The 25,351-nt window shown below is 46.7% G+C and overlaps 1 protein-coding gene across 1 annotated transcript in view; it reads right to left on the bottom strand.

The window, feature by feature from the left end:
- The window catches only part of lrp8 (low density lipoprotein receptor-related protein 8, apolipoprotein e receptor), a gene marked incomplete at both ends in the record, with an annotated part of 180,598 nt that overhangs the window by 82,781 nt on the left and 72,466 nt on the right, over positions 1-25,351 (bottom strand). Inside the window, one exon of the mRNA XM_080010925.1 lies at positions 12,176-12,298. Coding sequence (XP_079867051.1) covers positions 12,176-12,298 — 123 coding nt within the window. The remainder of the gene's footprint in view (positions 1-12,175; positions 12,299-25,351) is intronic.

The following is a 25,351-nucleotide window of genomic DNA, read 5'->3' as shown; positions in this document are numbered from 1 at the left end:
AGTAACCCTTAATGATGTCGCTGACATCACACGTCTGACATAACTTGGCCTCCCTTCGGCGGCCGTCTTGATCACACCAAAGCTTAAAGATGGCAGCGTCTTAACGAGCCCAGGCATCTTCATCATCCCGATTGCGATCTCGCAGCCCGTGGCACGGGAGGAAAAAAATATAAAATATCTGCGTCTGACGCCAGCTCGAGATTTCCCCTGAAATATGTGAGCAGATCCTGACATTTCCACTGCAGGGGTGGGTGGTAACAAAACCAGAAACCCGCCATCTGTCTCCCCAACGGGGAGGGAGCTCTGCTCGCGGAAGAGTCGGGCCTCGAGAAAATCCCGGGTCTGACGTAGGAAGCCTTGAGAATAATGCCGGTTTGTCCTTCCCTTTCCTGGATGCTGCGCGGCCTGTAAATGTAATGTAAATCCGCGGATGAATCTATGAATATCATACCCATATTTCAGTGACACGCCCGGTGCTTTATTTGGCCGCTTTGCAACATCACCGATCCTACCACACCGTCCAAAATGAATATTCATCCTCGACCACTCCTGCGGACCCAAAGGGTGCAGATTACAGTGTTCCTGCCTGGCGGTGCTTCAGGTGGGTATCGGGGCTTAGCAGGTTCGACCCCCTCGGCCGGCGCTGGCTGTCCGCTTAATGGAGTTTGGGGCTGAGGGGGGGAGGGGGTAAGATCTGCCAAGCCGATCTGCTTTGCATGTCGGGATAGCGCCTCCTCGTCCTTCAGATGTGAAATCCAATCGAAGGGAAAGGGCGTACGCGCCTTATATGAGATTACATTTTAAATGGAGGGTTAGTGTTGATTAGTGGCTTTTATTGGAACACTGATGTCCAATTAGTGAGGCCTTTCGAGGGAGGAAAGGGGAGGGAACAAAGTCGCGGGGAAGGAAAAAACAAAAAAACGGTGGATTTGCAAACAAAACAGGAAAAGAAAGGTGAGTCAGGGGGAAGGAGAACGGAGGAGAAAGAGAGAGAGAGAGAGAGAGGTTGGGGGAGGACTGTAGGAATATTAAATGAAGGCAGTGATATAAGGAAGAAGCAAGTCGATGTGGAAGGGAGCTCATCAGAGGATGGGACGGGAACAGGAAGATAAAGTCTGACTGAAGATAAACTCTGAGCTGGTACTTACAGTACCCACCAGCCCAGAAAATGTGCCGCTTATGTTTCAAATACAAACATATATTTTTTGGCTATTTTTCTGTTGATATAATGATGATTACCGTGGGAACCAATGATAGTCGACAATCACGTCAAAGATGAATATCTTTGACGTGATCTGTGGTTCCTCCAGAAGAGAGGGATGACCTCTACACGACCTCCGCTCTACCTCTACACTATTTTTGTCAATATGTTGAGGAAACACACCTCTTTATTTCAGAAAGAGGATACCAGTAAATGCTGACACAAAGTGCGAGACAAAATTGAAATTAGACTTCCCTTACTTTCCCTCTCACTCTCTGCCTACCTCACCAAACCACGCTTCCTCTGTCTCTGTCCCTCGCTCTCTCCGGGGGCTGTGTGGAGAGAGCGGGGGAATGTTAAATCCGGAGCCATTAGCCTGGTCAAGACCGTGGCTCTGTTAGTGCCACGGGGTGGGGAAGAAATACAGCGCGACACCAACACTTTCACAGGAAATCGCCACTTTCTCCAACAGCCTCCAGTTAATGCTTGTTTAGTGGACAATACGGCAGGCATTAAAATACTCTCACCAGCTTGTGGCACTTTCCAAATAATGGATGGCGAGTGGGGGAGAGAGAGAAAGTGAGAGAGAGGGGGAAGCAAGCCTCTTTTTTTGGTATCCTTGAAGAGTGACGCTATACTTGACAGGCTGATTCAGAGCACCCAGAGCCCTCATCCGCAGTGATGGGTTTTCAGCAGCTCTGTCAGAAAACAGGCACACTACACTGTTCAGCGACACTGTAAACATGGACATACATTTCCATGCAACAACCAACCTTTCAACAAATATGTCTGAGCTGTTGCACAGAAAGGTTGAGCTTGGAAGTAGTTAAGTAGTTAAATATTCATGCACACATTATGAGGTCATACTCCGCTGCTATGACTTTTTAAAGAACTCCCGAAGACACTACGAGCGAGTGTGAGACCGGTTCAAAATCACACCTCTGTGTTTTCCAGAGAGACATTTTCTGTCTCCAAATGTCCCATTTTTATGCATTTTGTGCACAAAGTGCTAAACGTGCGTCAACAAACGCGGACAGTGTCGGTATTGCAAATCAAGGGAGCTTAAATCATGCAAAAAGAAAGCGAGATGTCAGATCGAGGTAGCCCAAGGCGCTGCTCTGCAGATCTGAACGGGGACGTAGGAAAGACAGAAGCTGAAGGGACGAGGGAGGAAAACTGCAAAAGCCTGTTTCATCTGAGTTGGTTTATTATTATTTTTTACAAACTTTTGGAGGTGACATTTTACACTTCCTTTTCCATTTTTTTATAATTTATTAAGGCTGTCCTGAGGCGCACGCACACACGTCCTCACAAACACACACGCACACACACACACACACACACACACACACACACACACACACACACACACACACACACACACACACACACACACACACACACACACACACACACACACACACACACACACACACACACTACAACAGCAAGAAAGAGTTCACTGTTAGCCTGATCGGCAGAGAGGAGGGAGCAATGCGGAATGGTGAGGATGTCCGTGCATGTGTATGTGTGTGTGTGTTGTGTGTGTGTGTGTGTGTGTGTGTGTGTGTGTGTGTATGTGAGTGGGTGGATGAACACGGATATACTGTGACCTGTGACCTTACTCCATAGAACTAAAGATCACATTAGGCCGCTCTCCGTAAATAAGCATGGCTGAGCTTGGCATAACTTTGGCCTCTCCTATAGTATAAATATGTCTTAAATGTATTTGCACAGAAGATAAAGGATGCACAAACTCAACTCAATCGCAACTTAAGATAGAATTACACTCCCTCCTTAGCCTGTAGGTCGTCTCGTAGCTCTCACACATTATACAATAGGAATTGATAAGGGAATCGATGAAAATAATCGAAAATGCCTCGGAATCGGTTCAGTCAGATGACACCCAGCCCTAACAAAGGCAGCAGTTAAGAAGCTCAATGACGGTATTTCCCGAGAGGATCCCAGGGTCAGTGCTTCTACATAGGATTTCCATCTTTGACTCAGAGGAGACACCGCAGGAGTCATGACTCTCCATCGCCACGGTCCGACAGTGATTACGGAGGAGCGTGATGATCTCAAACAAGAATCAAGGATCAAAGAAATTGAAACGGAATGTGGAGTTGTTTCGTTGACGCAAGCTCCTTTGAGGTTTTTCTAATACGCCGCCACAACAAAGAGGGGCGGCGGGGCTGTCGTCGGAGAGGGGATACAGAGCGCCGGCTATCAGAGGTGCGTAGCTCTGCAATTAAATTTAGATCTCTGTTTCACAGCGTCTGCTGCGCTGCCACTCTGCATTGCGATCGTCGACATGAACAGCTTCACTCAAACCAAAACTCAGGAAGGAGCTCAGACGCCACAGCTGGTTGTGGTTCTGTACAGGAAGGAGCATGGAGCTCGCTTGCTTGTGTGCACAAGCACTTGTGCACTTTTTGAATTTCTTTGTATGTATATATGTATGATTGTGTGCATCGGACCGGACATGCGTGTGCCGTTGGCTGGCGGGGTCACTGACTTCCTAGCAAAGTACAAGAAAGAGAGAGTAACATAGAGAGAGGGAGAGAGAGTAAGGCCACATGGGAAATTACGCTCTCGCCGCCGCCGCCTGGAGCATGAAATTGAAGCCGTCCGATACCGCAACTCTGCAGATCCTTCCCCCACATATTCCAAAATAATTAACTAGAAGAACCTCTCCCGGCTCGGCGCTGAAACACGCCGGCCCGTCTATTGTCTCTGCTCACACGGACCTCGGCTGAAAAGCCAAAGCCAAAGTGAAAAAGCAGAGGGAAAACCGGGGGATAGGAAAGGAGGGATGAGGCCAGGGTGAAAGGATGAAGGGGAGAGAAAAAACACCCAAGAGTCAGTGTGCGAGTCTTTAGAACTCTGGTTGACTCTGGTTGACTCTGGTTGTCAGTGACTCCAAATTTTCGTCCAAAACAAACAGTAGGGTGGTAGAAGAAGAAAAAAAAAAATTGAGGCAAGTTTAAGAACAAGAATTATGCCAAGCAGGATTCTGGACTGAACAAATCCAAAACAGCGGCTGCATAAAAACTACGGTTTAAAGTAAAGAGTCGATTTTTCTTCTGAAGAGATGGGTTTTAGTATTTTTTCCATTTTTTATCATAATGTCCGCCAAAAAACATCGGCAGTTATCTCTTACGGCCGCGATACACTCGTGGACATAAAAACTTCCCTAAACGAACAACTTTGGGACTTTTTATCTGTGGAAGTAGAGTGGCCGACTGAAATTCTACGCGCGAACACGCTCAACAACAACAACAACAACAAAAATGGAGCCGCTGTTCTACGAGCGGGCCCACGGAGGAAGCACCGTGGTAAACAAGGCGGCATTCGGGTCAGAATGAGGACGCAACCTTACCGTCCACCTCTGCGAAGCATCCTTCTTGGCGAAGGTTCAGTCTCTGGAGAACAAGATGGATGAACTTCGAGCGGGGATTAAATTCCAATGAGACACGAGGAACTGTTGCGTCCTCTGCCTGACGGAGACATGGTTGAACCCATGGTTGTCCTTCTCCGTGTTCCATGGCGACGGATCGGGGGAGTCGGGTAAATCCAAAGGTGGAGACGTCTGCCTCATGGTAAACAAGCGCTGGTGTAACCCTAACAACACCAAGTCTCTCTCCTGCTCCTGCTCGCCAAACCTGAAACAGCTGACAATCTTATGCTGTCCATTTTATCTCCCCAGGGAATTCAACACGGTCATCATTACAGCCGTTTATATCCCACTGCAAGCGGACACCGACACAGCACTGTTGGACCTGTATGATGTGTTGTGCGGATTTCAAAACAAACATCCCGACGCGGCTGTGGTGGTGACTGGGGACTTTAACAAAGCGAACCTTAAAAAAGTTCTGCCTAATTTTCACCAACACATCACCTGTGCCACCAGGGGAGATAGAACTTTGGACCATTGTTACACAAGAACAGATACAAGACCGTCTCGCTCCCTGCTTTCGGGAAATCTGACCACGCCATGATCTCGCTGGTTCCCATTTACAGGCCTCTGAGAGCTTGTGGTGATGAGGGAAGTGAAGCGGTGGACGGACCAATCAGAGGCTGCGCTTCAGGACGCACTTGCTGACGCAGACTGGGACATGTTCCAATCAAGTTCAAGTGACGTCAGCGAGTTTACGGACGTGGCGGTGAGCTTTGTGGCTACGTTGGCGGACAGCATCGTTCCCACTTTGAAAGTTCAGATATTTCAAAACCAGAAACCGTGGGTTGAAAAATCCATCCGCTGCATTCTGAATGCTCGCACGGCCGCTTAGAACGACCGTCTTGTATCCGGTAATATGGACAATTACAAAGCGGCGTCTTACAATCTGCGGAGGGCGGTGAAGGACGCTAAACGGACGTACAGGGAGACAGTGGAGCTACAGATGGAGCAGGGGGACACAATACGCTTGTGGGAGGGGCTGCGGACGATAACAAACTACAAGAGCAGCTCCTCCCCAGCCACGAGTGTGGACGCCTCCCTAGCCAACGAACTGAACTCCTTTTATGCACGGTTTGAGTCTGGCAACAGCTGGGGGTGAAGGCGCACTCTCAGTGTCCGTGCATGACGTCAGGAAGGCTCTGATGCGGGTGAACACCAAAGCTGTGGGCCCAGATGGCATATCTCTGGGCGAGTACTGAAGACCTGTGCTAACTAGCTCCGGTGTTCACTACAATATTCAACATTCAACAATGACTACCGTCCGGTGGCCCTCACCTCGGTGGTCATGAAGTGTTTCGAGAGGCTGATTAAGGATTATATCTGCGCCTCCCTTCCCCACAACTTGGACCCGCTGCAGTTCGCGTACCGGCAGAATAGATCCACGGATGACGCGGTCTCCCAGGTACTGCACACCACGCTCACGCACCTGGATGACCGGAAGGGGGCCTATATGAGAATGCTGTTCATCGATTACAGTTCAGCTTTCAACACCATAGTCCCCACCAGACTGGCTGTCAAGCTGAAGGAGCTTGGACTGAGCACTCCGCTGTGTGCCTGGATCCTGGACCTCCTCACAGCCCGGCCCCAGGTGGTTAGGGTGGAGAACCACATGTCCAGCTCCCTCACCCTGAATACAGGATCCCCCCAGGGCTATATCCTCAGCCCCCTATTGTACTCCCTGTACACACATGACTGTGTGGCAAGGTCCAGCTCCAACACCATCATCAAGTTGGCTGACGACACCGTTGTCGTGGACCTGATCACTGACTGCGAGGAGGTGGCTGACCTGTCACTCTAGTGCCAGGACAATAGCCTACACCTGAACGACAGCAAAACTAAGGAGCTGATTGTGGACTTCAGGCAAGGATTACAATCGAGGTCGCACACGCCCTTGGTGATCCACATCACAGCGGATTTAACATGGTCTTTACAGACACTCTGGTGAGAAAGATGAGGCAGCCTCTTTACCACCTCAGGCAGCTGAGGAAATTCCGGGTCTTAGTGAGGATCCTCAAGTCCTTCTACTGTGGAGCAGTGGAGAGCATCCTGACAGGCAACATCACTGCCTGGTTTGGGAACTGTACTGCTCAGGACAGGCGGGCCCTGTAGAGGGTGGTGCGTTCAGCTGAACGTACCACTGGAACTACACTCCCCTCCCTGCAGGACTTATACACCAGGAGGTGTAGTAGCAGAGCCAGCAGGATCATAAAGGATCCTCACCACCCCAACAATGGACTGTTCCAGCTGCTGCGGTCGGGCAAGCGCCTCCACAGTCACACAGCGAGGACAGAGAGACTGAGACAGAGTTTTTTCCCGCAAGCCATAACAACTGTCAATGCTGACCTCACCAGGGGTCCTCACTGAGCCACACACATTGGCTCCACTACCTTCTGTACTGTATGTAGCATACTGTACCGCATACTGTGTCACTGTTCTGGGTTGTTCGGTGTTACCGTATTGCTGTGCTTTACTGTTGTATACTGTGCTGTATTATCCCACAAACACTACCTCACTTTATTCACATGCCACTTTAATGCACATATCTGTATTTACATAATTGCCTAATTGCATAATTGTCTATCCCATATACGTAAAGCCTATTCCCTTTATCTATTCCATTTTATTTTATTTTATGTTATTTCATTTTATTCTATATATATTTATTTTATTCTATAAGTATTCAACTTACTGTATTACGTTTTAGGAATCAGGTAGTTGGTCTAGTAGAAAGACATTTTCTTAGGTAGCTACTGTGTTCAGTCTAGAACATATTGTGTGTAATCACCGGGTGCGTTGCATTACATTTCACTGCATATACTGTATGTATGAAAGTATGTACTGTATATGTATGTGACGAATAAACCTCTTGAATCTTGATTCTTGAATCTAATAAAATAATGAAAGACCAGTGAGGAATCGAGGAAAAACACTCTTGGTTGTGTTTTATTTGACTATATTCACATTTCTCGGAGGCTTATATCTTCATGGCCTTTTCGACAGATTGAGATTTCCACTCCTCTTCTCTACCGTGTTGCTGTTCTTTTGTTGTTTTCTTATTATGTTACAGAATGAGTTGAGACTCCTTCACAGTCTCTACCTCTTGTCCTGTCCTTGCCCTCCCACTTGAGCGGGAGAATACTTTTTCAGACACTGATTACCTTACCTGTGTGAAGATGCCGCGTTATAAATATAAAATTACCGCCTGAATAATGCAAAACCCCCTAAGTACTCCAAATGGATTTGCGCTATTTTTCGAGTCTGGAAAGCATCGTTTGTGAGAGCCAGAGTGCTCGGATGTGCAGTGGGTCGGCTGCTCGGGGTTCGATATTCTCTGGGTGTGTGAGGAGGTGGAGGACGCCCTCGAAGAGGGTGCATCTTGAGCGTGGGTGTGTGTGCACATAGCGATGGAAGATGAGTAATACTTGGGAGAATCCGAGCACCTCCTGCTAATCAGCACTGATTAGCAATGTGCGCGGCCTGTGGTGCGTGACTGCGAACGGCGGACACGTGGCGTTGTAGCACATGGTACTTCAACAGAAAGCCAGGGTACTCCACCGTATGTCCGCCAATGTGCTCGTGAATAAACACTCTGCATTAAGAGTGTTCAGCGATGAAATATGCCTGAATAAACATCAGTGTAACAGCAGATACGCCATACGAATATGAATATTGAATTATTTCATGGGAAAGGCCCTCGCAGTTCACCGTCTCATAGATTACTTGGCTCAGCAACAAACAAGATATTTTTAGCCTGTATAATCCAATAGGCTAAAAATATTCAATTAATTGAATATTAAATGTGCAGTTAGAAATATCATGGAAAGGCCAAATTACATGTTAAAATAGGAGCCCTTCTTTGTTATCACCTTCACAATTCTTGTATCCATTGAACTTGTGAGTTTTTAGAGAGTTTCTGCTTGAATTTCGTTGCAGGATGTCAGAACAGCCTCCCAGCGCTGCTGATTTGATGCCAACTGCCTCCCACCCTCATAGATCTTTTGCTTGAGGATGCTCCAAAGGTTCTAAAACGGGTTGAGGTCAGGGGAGGATGGGGGCCACACCATGAGTTTCTCTCCTTTTATGCCCATAGCAGACAAGAACACAGAGGTATTCTTTGCAGCATGAGATGGTGCATTGTCAGGCATGAAGAGGATTTTGCTACGGAAGGCACCGTTCTTCTTTTGTACCATGGAAAAACGTGGTCAGTCACAAACTCTATATACTTTGCTGAGGTCATTTTCACACCTTCAGGGACCCTAAAGGGGCCTCCCAGCTCTCTCCCCATGATTCTGGCCCAAAACATGACTCCCCGCCACCTCCTTGCTGACGTCGCAGCATTGTTGGGACATGGTGGCCACCCACCAACTGGATGGTGCAGATGGATGGAGTAGTGGATGGGTTGCACAGCACTCATCAGTAAACAAGACTGTTTGAAAATGAGTCTTCATGTATTTCTGGGCCCACTGCAACCGTTTTTGCTTGTGAGCATTGGTTGGGGGGGGCCAATAGTAGGTTTATGCACAACTGCAAGGAACTGGAGGATCCTACACCTTGAGCTTCGCGGGACTCAAGAGGCACCAGCAGCTTCAAATACCTGTTTGCTGCTTTGTGATGGCATTTTAGCAGCTGCTCTCTAAATCAGATGAATTAGTCTGGCAGAAACCTTCCTCATTATGCCTTTATCTGCACCAACCCGTCTGTGCTCTGAATCAGCCACAAATCTCTTCACAGTACAGTGATCACGCTTACGTTTTTGTGAAAGATCTAATGTTTTCATACCCTGTCTGTCTGTCTGTCTGTCGGTCGGTCTGTCGGTCGATCTTTCTAACAGGATTTCAATATGTGCTTTCTGGCCACTGTTAAAATATCTCCAATCCCTGGCCTGGTGTTATCTGAATGGCATTCGAAATTCTAAAAAGTAAAGTGTAACAAATACAAAGGAAAGTTCCCTGTTGGTTATTTATAGAGGACCTGCCGACTGGCCATCTAAAGCATCAGGCGGGTCAAATGAAAATATTCGGCACAATTTAATTTTAATTAACTCATCCCTTATTTGTTTGTTTCGACTTTCACGATACAACTAGTGGTAAGCAGGAGTTTGGTGACACACACACACACACACACACACACACACACACACACACACACACACACACACACACACACACACACACACACACACACACACACACACACACACACACACACAAGTCTGATTGAGTGTTTTTTCCCAGAATCCCCTCTAGGCCCTGTTTCATTTTCAGATATGTAATTACAGGGATCTCCTGATGAGCTTGTGTGTGTGTGTGTGTGTGTGTGTGTGTGTGTGTGTGTGTGTGTGTGTGTGTGTGTGTGTGTGTGTGTGTGTGTGTGATTGTTGTGTGGGTGTGTACTCTATGTGTGTGAACGTGTTTGGTCAGAGACATCGGAGGGCCCAAAGTTAATCAGCCCTTGACCGGATGTGTCTGGGATCAACCCATTGATTCCTTCGCAGCTAAATCAATCCAATCCAACGCACATCTCAAACTGAACTGGGAAGGGGAGAACATCAGGCCCTAATGGGGGAATGGCAGGGGTAGATAGAGGGAGGGAGAGGACTATGGAGTGAAAAGGAACTAGTGAAGGGTGGGGAAGACATGAAGTAGAAACTGACGGCGAAACAATGGAGTAAGGTGTGATCGCCGGGCCATTCAAGGTGGAAATAGGTCAGTCATCAGCATCTTGTGATTTACTTTGTAGGCTAAATAAATGTTTATGAGGAGATACAAACCTACAGTAAGAGGTTTCAAATAATCTTAAAATAAAGCTAAGAATATAGTATATAGATATATATACTGTAAACACAGACTGGGCTCAAAAGGATTAATGCGTGGCTAACAAACCCGGGGAAGCTCTCTGGGCGTCTGATTTTTCTGACCTTGATTGGACATAATGAGATTTAGCCATGAGTCCCGTAATCTGAGAGGATGCCTCCAAGATTCACAAAGTGATGAATGCTAAAAACACAGATGCACCGTCCTAGCCTCACACACACACACACACACACACACACACACACACACACACACACACACACACACACACACACACACACACACACACACACACACTCTCACAGACGTATAAAAACCTCGTCCTCGGCCTACCCCAATCAGACATAGCACTTTCCCCCTCTTCAAAGGCTCCTTTGATCATTTCTTTGAGAACCGTCGTCGTGAAAATTGCCGATAGCTCTGTCCTGTCATGACAGCTATGTGGAAAGTTCTCGGCAACAAGACTGACCGCTTCGATTGCCACTCCCAGCGTCTCCCCTTCAGAGGCTTCATTGCAATGTTCGACACTGCATTTGATACGGTTTCAAAAGCCAATTAACGTAAGTGTTTTATTTTAATATTCCCCCGGCTTTGGGATTTCTAAAGAGGGCAGAAATAGCCCAGGTTGGTGAGATGGCAGCTGACAGCGGAGAGGTCACCTCATATTCTCCTGAGCCTGAGATGGTCATTGTTATAGTTACCATTAAATGTATGCATCATGACTCAATATCAGGATAAACTGAGATACCATTAATACAAACAAAACTGCAATTTCACTGCCATAAGGTGAGATTCTTCGAAAACCTGATCAGTATGCGTTATGTTACAATACAATGAGACAATATTACTGGATTATAATATATTACAATAGTGTAATACAACCTCACTGACAGGGGCTCGAACCCAAAAAACTCTTATTATGTGTAAGAAATAATCATACAACATAACAACGAATCAACACAGTATTGAAAGAATCGCAATTCTCAAGTTTTTCAAATATTTCCTCACACTCCCCGGAGAAATAATGACAGATTTTCGCGAACGCCAAGGTAAGTCGCATCAAAATCCAAAGCCGTTTCGTGCATCATGGGAAATCAATCGGCGGCCGTTTCCTAAAAACAAAGATTTGGTGTTTTGAGCTTTTCAGCTAAAACACCCCTTCCTCAATCAAGCCTACGTCTTTGCACACCTACCTGGATGTTTAACTAAGGGCGTAACATACCACCCCCTCAACCTCCCGTCGTGCCCTCTTCCTTTTCAAAATCTGCCTTTTGCCACGATCACAAAACCTCAACAAAACCTTTGAGCTGTTATCAACCGCTGCTCTGATGCCATGACGTAACCTTTCTTAAACACTTGTAAACAAAAATGTAATTTTTGAATCTTGACATAACCTGATTAAAATGATACTTAATTCCTTTTTATTATAAACCCCTTTTATTTTTTATATTCAACTATAAAAGTGTCATTTTATGAGTCATCCTTCAACATTCCCAAAGTTGTTCTGGATCTTTTGCCATTACAATCCTCTCTTGTCCATCCATGCCTTCAACTCTGACTTATCTACGGGTGAATTGTCTCTGTGTGTGTGTGTGTGTGTGTGTGTGTGTGTGTGTGTGTGTGTGTGTGTGTGTGTGTGTGTGTGTGTGTGTGTGTGTGTGTGTGTGTGTGTGTGTGTGTGTGTGTGCCAGTACGGCCACTTACTGCATGTGGCTTCGGCCTCGTCCGAACCGTCCGCGCACTCCAGTTCTCCGTCGCAGCGCCACCTGAAGGGCACGCACTGTCCGTTCTTACAGGTGAAGTCTGTGGTGGCGCAGGTTCTCTTTGCTGTTTTACCAAAGACAGAAAAAGAAACACGTCATAAATAAATGACCTTTAATATGCATCATAGGAAGTTAACACCTGCAGATTTCACATATATGTTATAAAAGCTGTCACTATAATATATAATGCAGGGCTGCAGATATTCCTCTATTACCCCGTTCTATTTGCTTTATTATTTTTAACATTCAAATATATTAAAATTTTCAATGCTAAAATGTAGAACTGGGGGGGCGTCACACACAGTTCTGCATCTCCGCAGCTCTGATCAGAGCAATCTTTTCTCCAAACAAAGCAAATCAAAATTCTAGATGTTTTTCATTTACTCCGTTTCCTGCTGTTGTTCTGCTGTGGAGCAGATCGCAGATAGCTCCTGAAAAAAAATCCCACCCACGTTCTCCCAACCACCGGTGGCCAGACCGACACAGTCCGCAAGCCAGTGGTTGGGAACCTCTGCGCTGGAGAACATGCCGTTGGTAAGGGTTGGACATTCTGGTCAAAGGTGCACTCTCCCTTGTCACAGTGAAACACTGGAGGATGGAGACTTATATGTTATATATATTGTATTGAACTGTATTGCTCATCAGATGTGAATTATTTTTCTGACATTAGCCAAAACATCGATAATCAATTATTTATTTATTAAAAAAGAAATGCACAATGGAATGGCAATTTCAGCATTCATGTTAATAAAAAAAAAATACTCTAATGCTATTTGAATTTTGTTCCTGCCACCCTATAATAAATTATTACTTTACATAATGCATTTAATTTTAGCAATTATAACACGATGCTATTATCCAATTTCCAGGGGAATTGTAAACCAACGGTAGAAATGCTGCAATGGTCTACCCCAAATGTTATGTTCCATGTCAATCAATGGCACTCCTTCATATGGGACATGTAGTATTACACCACCACACGCCTGTACTATGATAGTGGCATAAAATGAACAAAAAAGACGATAAAATCATCGCAATTAAGATTTATAGGACAATAACTAATCAACTAAAATGTAACCGTCAACTCTAGACGAGCTTTCTGGTCCGATCTGGCCTTGCTTTGTGGTGGTGCGATCCAATACATTGCAGAGAGTTTGGCCGGGCTTTGGACCAGGCGGCACAGTGAAGACGTAGATATACAAACATCCTATGGACCAAAATAATGTACGATGCATTTTAATCTTACAAAAAGCCTCTTTTGGAACCCACTCCACAGCGGAGCCGCTATCTTTATGCCGCCCAGCCCGTCCTCGTTTTTTGGGAGGCACGGTCAGGAAAATTCTAAGCTGCTGTGCTGAGTCAAACTCCAGGCAAGGGGAAAATTGAAGTACTTAAGTTTGTCATGGCGCAAATTAAAAAGGAGGGGGAACGGGAGTCCTCTCCTTGACAGCAAAACCAACCCAACAAGAAAAAGCACTTTGCTCGTACGTGAGCCATGCCTCGCCTCCCCATGATGGAGAGAGAGACAGGGTATGTGTGCGTGGATACTAGTCAGTTACTGACAACGCAACGTTCCATTTCCCTTCATTTGAACTCACTGCTGAAGCACCCGTCTGTCTGTTTGTTAGCGGCGGCTGGGAATGTAGGCTAGCGGGCTCAACGCCGTAGCCAGCCAGCACCGGGCCACTGTACGGCCCTAAATAAATGATTGCTGAAGTTTAGTGCTCAAGAAGTCACGCTTCTATTACTGTGCTATAACATCCAGAGTCAGGACTCGCTTTGAGGGTCTTGGCCGGGCTGTCGGGATGGATTGAATGCGGCAAGTCATCAATGAAGAAATGACAATTCAAGCCTTGAAAAATGACAGGACAAATCCTAAGGGTGGACTCTTCCGAGGCAAAAACAACCGTTGCCCATAATAAGAGGTTTAGCCACTGACCTCCGTTTTAATTCAAAGTCCTGGTTATGCTGGCGTTAAAAGTGGAAATCCATACGATCACGGTTGATCGTACACACGTACACACACATATATATGTGTGTGTACGTGTGTGTGTGGAAGATTTAGTATGGTAGGTGCAATCAACTAGGAACTCTGGGCACAGTTATGAACAATAAATCTTAATTAATCTTAATCATGACCAGCGAACAGAAAATAGATCATAAAAGGAATGGGATTGAAACAGGGTTTGCGCAAACCGCATTTATTCCGTTGATCACAGGCAGAGAGGAGGGAGATAAGAGTGGGACGAAGGTAAACAACCACAAAGAAAGGACGAAGAGAATATGGAATTGGAAAAGAAAGAGACGGCGATAAGTCTCGCGTAATGGAATTACCGCTCCGCGGGGAGCCGACAAATCCCCCTCGCTACAGCACCTACCGACGCCTTAGCGGCTCTCCTCCCTTTCTCTCCCTGCGTCTCCCCTTATCCTACCCTCCACCCTCCGTCCATCACCGACACCCAACCCGCACACGCACACACACACACACACACACACAGCGGTGTTCAACAAAGCAACCCTCTTCAGCAGCGCCCTGAGCTCCGTCAGACATACATATGTAAGAACCCAGACTCTCAGCTCCCAAAATTTCAGTCCCTGCGGTTGCTGTTAAAGTTGCTGTGTTAATATTAAACACCAGAAATTAAACCTTTATATTCGCAGATGGGACAGAACTAGTCTTTCTGCTTGACAAAACGTACCCCCACTAGTCTCTGCGTGGTTAGGGTAACAGCAGTCACTTTGCTCCTATTCAATGTTGCACGGCCAGGGCGCCGGGCGCTGGTCAATGCATTCCTCTTGGAGAGAATTTGACTTTAATTGAATTAGGGATGCAAAATAGCCTTCCATAGGCTTAGCGCTTATCACACTCCAAAAGGATTAATTACAACAGAAGAGCCGACAACAAGCCACAACCATTAAATTCCCACAACCTCTTCTTGCCCCCACTTTCTCCTCTCTCCGCTCCCCGTATCTCAAGGTCAAGGTTCCAATTTCTAGGGGTCAAACAGCGTCGTCCACTGCCCTCTGTCCATTGCGCATCCAAACAATATGTGTGTGTGCGCTTTTTTTAATTAGAGCCGGGATGATTGTGTCACACTTCATACCAAAGAAAGATCAACAATCTGTTCCTTTTTCATTTTCCACGAGAACGAAGGGATACCTAGGGAACCACAGGGCTTCCAACCATATCAAACTATCCAATCTAATCTATGAAGGAAGAAATCTCCCTGTCGGAAGTCTGTCTGACTGTCCGTCTATATGTATATTGATGTCGATTAACTCGTCAACCGTTCATCTTATCTACTTCACTATTATTATAGTATTTTATTTTTTATTTTTAAATTAAATTTTATTATTATAGTATTGCTGGGAACCCAAGGCCGTGCAGCGTCAAATTTGGTGTCATATATAAATATATTCATACAGTACATGATGAAATAAACATTTAAATTAGCCGTTATTATTCCAGCATTTCAGGTACGGGAAGCAGGAATAAGAACGGTTCTGGGAAAGGCAGGCGCTCCAAAACTCGCGCTGGAGTTTGGAGTCCCCTGTGAACGCCTCGCATCAAGGAGCAGCTGTCGTCCGCGGGAGCGGCGTGTTGGTTTATGTTTTACTTCCTTTCTAAGTTCCTCTGGAAGACGCCCAAAAAGAACACACGCACCACACACACACACGCACGCACGCACCACACACACGCACGCACGCACGCACGCACGCACGCACACACGCACACACGCACACACGCACACACACACACACACACACACACACACACACACACACACACACTAAGGTCCAGACTGAAAGAGCCAGAGAGATAGAGGAAAGAGAAGAAAGAAGGCACAATCTAGAAATACACAAGCATGCCCTTGGTGTTGGGGTGGGGCGAGCAGGGACGACGATGGCGACGACACACACATGTTTACACATCAGAAATTCAAAAATATGTTGGAACCCACACTCTCACACACACACACACACACACACACACACACACACACACTCATATATTGAATACATATCCACCCCCCCCCCCGCCGTCAAGATTTGCTGATGCACCCGAAAGCAGCCATTATTATCTGCATTCCGAGGCACCTGAAGCCTGTCAAATATGAGCTCCATCCATATGGAACAGCCTTAACCTGCTCTGGATGGGGTGAATATGGAAAAATAAACACACACACACACACACACACACACACACACACACACACACACACACACACACACACACACACACACACACACACACACACACACACACACACACACACACACACACACACACACGTAGAAGAGTAGTTCAGAATTTACCACACACAGAGCTACAGATCCAGGCTCCACCATCTCCAAGTGTGGATGGATGCTACAAATATTCATATGACTTGTGTCTTTGGCACTTCTAAGCTCATAGAAAACTAGCGTGCTAATTTATTTACCACATTCACATCGCGCGGTTACAAATTCAGCGGGCGCACTGAGAATTTGGTGCATTAATATGTCATATCCGTCACAGAAGTCAACGTTTTTCTTGAGCCTGTGTTGAAAAGATGGCGACGGAATGCGGATGATCAGCGCTGATAACGCCGTATGATTCCTGACAGCCTCTAACGGCCTCCTGATGTCATGCTCTTAAGGTCCCTATGATTACTGATTGACTTAGCTGACCTCCCTGTGTACACACACACACACACACCAACACACACCAACACACACACACACACACACACACACACACAGACACACACAGACAGAGCTCAGGGTAGACAACACCGAAGGTAGGGATGCCAGGGAGCGCCCAGAGAACAGGTGAAGGTCAGCGCACTTCCCTGAATCATTCAATTTCCACACTACATTATACGACATGCGCACATTCACGGACACAGCGCTGCCACACAGCCACACGACACACAAGCAAACAGCGTAAGGCATACGGGAATGAAATAACCCAGCGCTATGATACCAGCCACAGGAACACTGTCGCTCTGGTCACAATTGAAGTTGATTAGCTCCAAAAACGGTGCTTGAGTCTGATTATTTACACTGCTCTAATTAGAGACAGAGACACCTTTTACCCTCCAAATGAAGTAGTGTGTGCACTGTAGTTAGGGCTGGGAATCTCTACACCAGAATTCCATTTAATTTGCATTCAGGCCACAATGATGCGACAATGAGATGATTTGTATTGCATCCTGATTTTTGATTTCCGATGTAAGTCAACAGATACTTTTCACCTGTGCTCTGGTGACCTCGGTGTTGCGGGTGGGGAGGCTGTCTGCCGCCCTCTGTTCTGTGGTCTGGGGCCCTGGGGGTGGACGCTGGCTCACCTGCGGGGCCCCCACGCCGGTTCAGGTGGGGTGTCGTCGGTCGGCATGGGAACTGGCTCCAGGCCTGCGGTCTGTGCCTGGCACCCGCAGCCTGGGTTTTGTGCCTGCGGCTTTGTCTTGTGCCTGCATGTGGAGGTGGGTTGTATGTGTGCACCTCAGGGGTGCAGGGTCTCCTTATGCGCTCTGGGACTGGTTTGTGCTCTTCTGGGCCGGGCATGGGTGTTGCACCGCGGGCTTCCGGCTTCTCTGGGGGGGGGTCTTCTGTGGCTGCAGAGCAGGGCGCTTGGGGCTTTCCTGCGGCCGTGGAGTGTCTGTACGGTTGCGGACTGCTTCTTGGAGACACTACGATATAATACCGACCTTATACTCCAGAACCAATTGGACTAGTCCCGTACACTCACCGGTGGACACTTCACACAGACACACACACATAGAGGCGGTCTCATCACAGGCACACATACACCACCAGAACCTGCTTTGAACACACCCCCAACACCCTCCTGTTTACATCCCTCTCCTAGATGTGGAACTCGGATTTTCAACGGCGGCGTAGGGGTGCAAATATTTGGGAGAACTCAAAGACGCTAGAATTTGGCAAACCTTGTTTTCTTATGCCCCCAAGTTCTCTGGGATTCCCATCCTTGGTGAAGTTTATGAAGAGAGGGGGCCTCAGCCAGGTTAACGTATAGCAAACTCAGATATGACCATAAATTTAAATGTATTTCCAGTAGACAACCTAAGTGGAAAAGTTCAGAGATGACCACCACAGTATCAATGGACCAAAGAAAATACCAGAAGCAAGTTTTGTCGATTTCGCCATTAAAGTTAAAGCATTACACTTGTGAAAAAAACCTCAAAATATTGTCCTTCATAAATAAAGATCGAGTCCATCCTCAGTGAGAATAGTACTCATAACAGAAAGCCTGTCGAGTGTATGTATTTATGCGCGTGTCTGTGTGGGAAAGTGGAAGATTAGAATTGCAAGAAAGCATGGGAGGGAGGGAAATGAAAGAAAAGGGGGAGAGAGAACCAGTGAAGAGGAGTAGGGAAGGGGCGGTGGCGGCGGTGGTGAACGAGAGGAAGAGAGGAAATGGATGGTCCTCCATGCGGCGGTGCAGGGCCATAGGGCTGAAGAAGGCAACATGTCAGCGGAGCGCCAGAGGCCATTAATCAGAGCCAAGGCTCTCCGGTACAACCACCACCACCACCACCCAAGGAGTGGAGGGTAATCTAAAATCACTGTGAGTATGTGTGTGTGTGTGTGTGCGCGCGTGCGTACGTGTGTGTAAGATACAGTAGAGTAGCCCATTACAATATGGGTCTCCTGAGGATTAGAAGGGGGAGCACGGAGCATCCCTGTTAACTCCAACAGCAGCACAGCGCTGAGGACGCTCCAGGCAGCGACTCGGCGAGACGGACAGATCAAATGTCCCACGCTGCGCTACAACGAGCCACTGGATACATGCCTCTACTCCGCCCTCCCCACCTGGCGGAGGGTAACGCAGCGTCGGGGTGAGAGTAGCTATCAGTAGCTATTGCTCACGATCCCTCAAGAGGTTGTTGTATTTGAGGCAGTTTCGCCTGCCACACACCACCAGAGTGGCGTTTTCAGGGCCCTCCCACATGGAGACACAGGCGATGGGGTTGAAAAGTACCAGTTTTACTTGAGAATTGGCAGGAGGGAACAAGCCCAGAGCAGATGGAAAACATGCCATGACAGGGCTTCTCTCCCTTGTGTGTGTGGGTCTGGGGGTTTTACCTGTTGCTCGTTGATTGCTCTATCGAGCAACAGGCCTACAGCCACCCTGGTCCCGGGCCCAATTACCTAGACAAAAGACAGGTGTGGCTGCTTAAACCACACCACCCCCACACCACCGGGCCACCAAATGGATGGCATTTTGTTTCTCCAACAACCTGGGCAAAGGACTGGGCTAAAAAAAACTTAAATACTCCTATTCAATTTGATTCAGTTCCATTGTTTTCTTTCTTTTGTTTTCAAATCAAATCATACTTTGTGGTATCAAATCATGTATGAAATGTCAAAATTAGGATTCAGAATAGAATCGTGACCTTTGGTATCAAAATCAAAATAGAATCGTGACATCCTGGCCAATACTTAGCGCCAGAGGTTGTTATATTGTAGGAAAGGCAATCATGGATGGTGACTTGATTTTGTTGGGCGCACCGTCAGTCGGCTTGGTTGAAAAAAAAAAATCAATACTTGTATATGAATTCAGTTGTTTTCTTTTTTTGTTTCCAAATCAATTTGTGAATTGAATTGAAAATTGTATTATCGATACTTGGTGGTATACTGAGGTGATGCTATACTCAAGATGGAAGCAATTCTTCCTCATTACATAAAATTATATACTGATATACACCGATCAGCCACAACATTTAAACCACCACTACCCTCGTGCCGCCAAAACATCTCTGACCCATCCAGGCATGGACTCCACAAGACCTCTGAAGAAGACTTGGGCAGATTTACGATTAAATCGTCTATCAGCAATCGACTCCATTGATTGCGATTGACACTGATGACAGACAATTTTTTTGATCCGCCAGGAGAAATCCGAGCATTGAAATGGTGTAAGTGCAGTTTACCGTGTTCTGAAACTGCAGCAGACAGTGAGAGAGGGAGGGAGGGAGGGGGAGATAGGGAGAGGGAGGGAGGGGGAGGGAGGGGGCGAGAGGGAGAGAGAGGGAGAGAGAGGGAGGGAGGGGCGGAGGCTCAGGCCCTTTCCGCTCAGAGCTGTTAGTAACAACTGGTGATCCGATCTCCCTTCCCCGCTCTACAGTCCCGTGCAGAGACACTTTAAGAGGGGCAGGTGCTCAAAAGAAAGAAAAGGCACATGGACCCGCAGCTCCGGTTCTAGGCATTTTGCCGCTCTGGGCAAACGGAGAAGCACGGTGGAGCGCTGATCACGGGTGCGCTGAGGACACGTTCCTCATGAATATGCATATCTTGCCCAGACAATCCGCTGCCTCGATGCCCATTCACACAGAAAACGTGGCTGATAAAAAGCATGGGGTCGATGGAGCATCAAGGGGCAAAGGCCCCCCCCACACGTGCCTGCCACTCCATATGCAAATCTTGTGATTATAATATAGCAATACATAATATAACCACAAAGAAAAAGGTTGAGATTCATTTTGTTTCCTTAGTTTCTTACTCGAAAATGAAAAACATAAACCGAACTCAGAGAGTGGGAGCAGAGGTTAATTTTCGTTGTCCTCCAGGCAGCAGTGCATGCCAGCTCCCATGCCTGTGGATTTATTTTAGATCTTTGTATTTTCATTTGTTTCCTACATGTATGAAGCAAACTTTTTCAACACAACTGAGTTAAGGGACTGTTCCAAAAGAACCTGTTGCTTTCCTTTGCTCTGGTTTTTGTGTAAATACAACGTGTAAATAAGAAATCCTGCACTTCTGGAACGGGGAGACCACATTTGCTACATTAAAGTACGTCCACCTCCCCCTAGATCAAATTGTATGTTGGCGATATCCAATAAATCCCAGCGATCGGTGATTGGAATTTTGCACGATCGCCCAAGCCTACTCTGAAGGTGTCCTGTGGTATCTGGCACCAATACGTTAGCAGCAGTTATTTAAAGTCCAGTAAGTTGCCAGGTGGGGCCTCCGTGGATCGGGCTTGTTGTTACAGCACATCTCACAGATGCTCCAGCAGATTGGACCTATCCCTGGCCATCCACAGATGTAGAAGAAAATGTGAGTCATCAGACCAGGCTGACGAATCACTGATACTCTGATACTCATATTCCCATTTTGGGCGCTTTCACCGGTTGACAGGGGTCAGCATTGACACTCTGACGCGGCTACGCAGCCCCATACGCAGCAAGCTGTGATGCACTGTGCGTTCTGACACCCTTCTATCACAGCAGCATTAACTTTAGCAGCAATTTGTGCTACAGTAGTTTTTTTTGGGGGTTTGGATCCAGACAAGCTAGCCTGTCCCCACACGCATCAATCAGCCCACGGGCGCCCATGACCCTGTTGCCGGTTCACTGGTTGTGCTTCCTTGGACCACTTTTGGTCGGTACTAACCACTGCATACCGGGAACACCCCACAAGACCTGCCGTTTTGGAGATGCTCTGAATTTGTCTCTTGTCAAAGTCGCTCAGATCCTTACGCTTGCTCATTTTTCCTGCTTCCAACACATCAACTTCAAGAACTGACTGTTCACTTGCTGCATAATATATCCCACCCCTTGACAGGTTGCTTTGGAACAATATGCTTAATGTCATTCACTTCATCTGTCAGTGGTTTTAAAGTTGTGGCTGATCAGTGTATATAATATATTGATAGTATTTCACCAATATCGGACTGAATCGATATTGAATCGAATTGTGAGATCCTTTTCAATACCCAGAGGTTGCTATATTGTATTAGTAAAGGCAAAAAAAATAGGTGACATTTTGTTTAAAATAATGATTCATTCCCTGAGGAATGATCTTGATCATTGAAGGTCTAAACCGATGACCTAAACCTGAAATTGAGTTTAATATTTACTTATTTTTATTCAATTCATTTTACATGTTTGCTTATTTTTCTTATTACTATGTGATGGCCTTCTCAATCCAAATGAATTGAGTTGCATGTTTTGTATGAAAGGTGCTATACAAACAAAGGTTGTTTTTATTAGTAGTAGGTTGTTTTTAGTGAGACAGAAGGCAATGGGAATGACTGGATGAATAAGTGAGTGAGTCAGTCTGCTTCAGTTCTGTTTTCTCTTCCACTTTACATACGTAGAGGGAACAATTTTCAATGTGAAAGAGGAAACAAAGTATATTAGTAGTTCTTAATCCATTACTTTTTCAGTTATTTGAAATTTTTTTAGCGAGTAAGCCACCCGGTTCGCTTGTGGGAACACAAACACCTTCTATTTAATCTGGCGTACGAGGCGGAGTGGAGCAGAACAAAGCCGCACCTAAAAAAACAACAGCATAAAAAAGCCACATCAAGCAGCAGCCATATTTATCTCAGCGTGCCAAGAGCGTCTTCAAAAGAAGGTCGGCTGCAAAAAGCATTAACACTGCCAAGGTGCTTTGTGGGAGCTGCACTTGTCAGTGCCTACTCAAACAGCTACTTTGCATAGGTTAATCTGACGCTACTCCATTCCTTCAAAATATATTGAACTCAGTGACTCAGGGGCGAATTCCCAAGGAATGGACTGCGGCCACTAAAAGCACTATGAATCAATTGTGCCCACTAGAGCTGAACAATTTGGGAAAATAATATAATTTTACACCAATATTGCCATTGCGATTTAGTTGTGTTTCAGCAGAAATGCATATTTTTTATAAAAATGTTGCGTACATACATCCACATAATGTCCACATCTCTGCTCCGTGTGCTCGGGGACAGCTTTATGCTCATTAAATTAGACGCTTTTTGCGTGGCAGTGCAGTTAGTGGTGCCTATCACCGTTTGCGGGTGCTTTGAGAATTAGATGATGGCTTTTTGTCTTATTTGCACAGGTTTAGCAGCTGCAAAAGCTGCACAATGCTTTTGTGAATTGACACCTCAGTGTCCAATGACTCCTGTGGTTATTTGCCATTATTGAAAGTCACATTTAAAATGGCGCCAGCCGTCTTTTACATTGTTACCGTTGGGTATAAAGTGTATACGTACAGACTTTATTTCCGACTACAGTTCTTACTATGTCGAATGCACCACCTCCAAGAATTAGCACAGACTTTTAGTTTAGTTCTCGACCTGGGGTCCAGGGCCCCCTAGGGGGTCCTTCAAGAAGTTCCAGGAGGTCCTCAGCAAAATGATTAAGTTCAACTTCACTGTTATTTAATGTATAAGATGTCAGCACTGTTAGAGAATGTACAATAATGATTGTTTGGATCATTTCTTCACTGTTAACTCCTTAAACATAGTAATAGCTACTGTATGGCAGTTTGGATTAAATCATATCTAACGACAACAATCTTCTCAGATTGAGGTCGCAGAGACTAAACCGTGTCAAATTGGGTCGGTGGGCGTGATGCGAATCAGATTGATGGTCGTTGATGTGATGAGAATCACCGTTTTATGTGATAAGATCGAGGAAATTATTTGACATGAATGATTTGAATGGTACAATGATTGGCTGATATGGATAAGAACGGCTCCTTTGAAACAAAATGAAATATTACCGGCTCAAAACCACCGATTATAGTCGCAGGGAAGACACTCAAGGAGGACGTTTTTTGCCCCCCCCCCCATGTTTTTAACCATCGCAAATGAGCCCATCTGGCGGCTGAGCACCTCACTGCAGCAAGGAAAGGAGAGAGAGAAGAACTAAACCTCCGCAGTCGTGTCATCCATGGCTTTCCTCCACCAGAACCGTCCCGACGCCATCAGAGCCCGAGATCTTTCCCCCCCGACCATCACATGCCGGGCTCCCCATCCGCGCTGCGCCTCGTTTAAGTGGGACATTACAGCGCCGCAAAGGAGCTTAGCACCGGAAGGGAACAAACGCTCCGAGAAAAGGGTGAGAGAGCGAGAGAGAGAGAGAGAGAGAGAGCTTCTCGCGGTGAATCAGACACATGTCACATACTGCATAACCAGCCGGAACTACTCGTCTGCAGATCAATTATTTATCTTTGCGCCGTCGTTTTGTTTTGGCTCCTTCTTGCCGCCATCTTCCTCTCTCTCTCGCTGACACTGTCCGCTATCCTATCCGTCACTATATCGTTCTCTCTCTCTCTCTCTCTCTCTCTCCCTCCCCCCCGTTGCCTTCTCTTCTGATTTGACTACCGCGTTTGTCAATCACATGCTTGAGCGGCAGAGGTGGAAGCTGCGCCTTTCTATCGGCCGAAGATTGACGGGGCTGCCGCCGGACTCGTGATGCGGGGCCCGCAGTGAGCTGTGATCGTGTTAGGGGCCGCCCCAAAGCGACGCTTCGGTGGCTTTCAGCCGCTCACACACTCACTCTGTCACAGACACACACACATGAGATATCCACTCAGCCGCGCGCGCGCGCGCACACACACACACACACACACACACACACACACACACACACACACACACACACACACACACACACACACACACACACACACACACACACACACACACACACACACACACACACACACACACACACACGATTCTTTTTTTCCAAATTAAAATAACAAAGTGTATCCCCAACAATTGTCCCACCTCAGCACCAGCAGCACATCCCACTCCTCTCCACACCAACACGCTCTGCCCCTGCACTTCTTCCTCACTTTTCCTCCGGCTCTGGTACTCTCCTCCCTTTTTTCGCTTCTGTCTTGTTTGTTTTTTGTTTTTTTCCCCCTTTGGTTTTGTCTTGTTTTGTATTGTTGATGCTCCGCGCCTGGAGGCTTCACGTGGTGTGTGTGTGTGTGTGTGTGTGTGTGTGTGTGTGTGTGTGTGTGTGTGTGTGTGTGTGTGCGGCTGAGTGGATATCTCATCATCGAGAGATCAGAGAGCAGCGGCTTTGTACGCCACGTCACGTTAGCTTCAGAGCCGGTTAATTAACGAGGCCTGACACAAAGGGCCATCGTGAGAGCGTGGATTGGGGGGGGGGGTCTGGGGGGAAGGGGGCGGCAGAACTTTTTTTTTGTCGTCGTGGTTGTTTTTGTTGTTCTTGCTTTCTTTTCAGCTTATCTGTCCGTCCGTCGGATGAAGATGCGTTTAGGCAGCCGAGCGCTCGGTGAAGCCATGCGGTTCTGACAGCCGCACGCTTGTGAGCCCCTCTGTCACCCCACCCGGATCCTGGGCGCACACGGTTGCAAGACAAAA

Source organism: Zeus faber, assembly GCF_960531495.2.
Source record: "Zeus faber genome assembly, chromosome: 1".
NCBI classification, from domain to species: domain Eukaryota; kingdom Metazoa; phylum Chordata; class Actinopteri; order Zeiformes; family Zeidae; genus Zeus; species Zeus faber.
The sequence above is the reverse complement of the archived record's forward strand: the minus strand, read 5'-3'. Positions and strand labels throughout refer to the sequence as shown.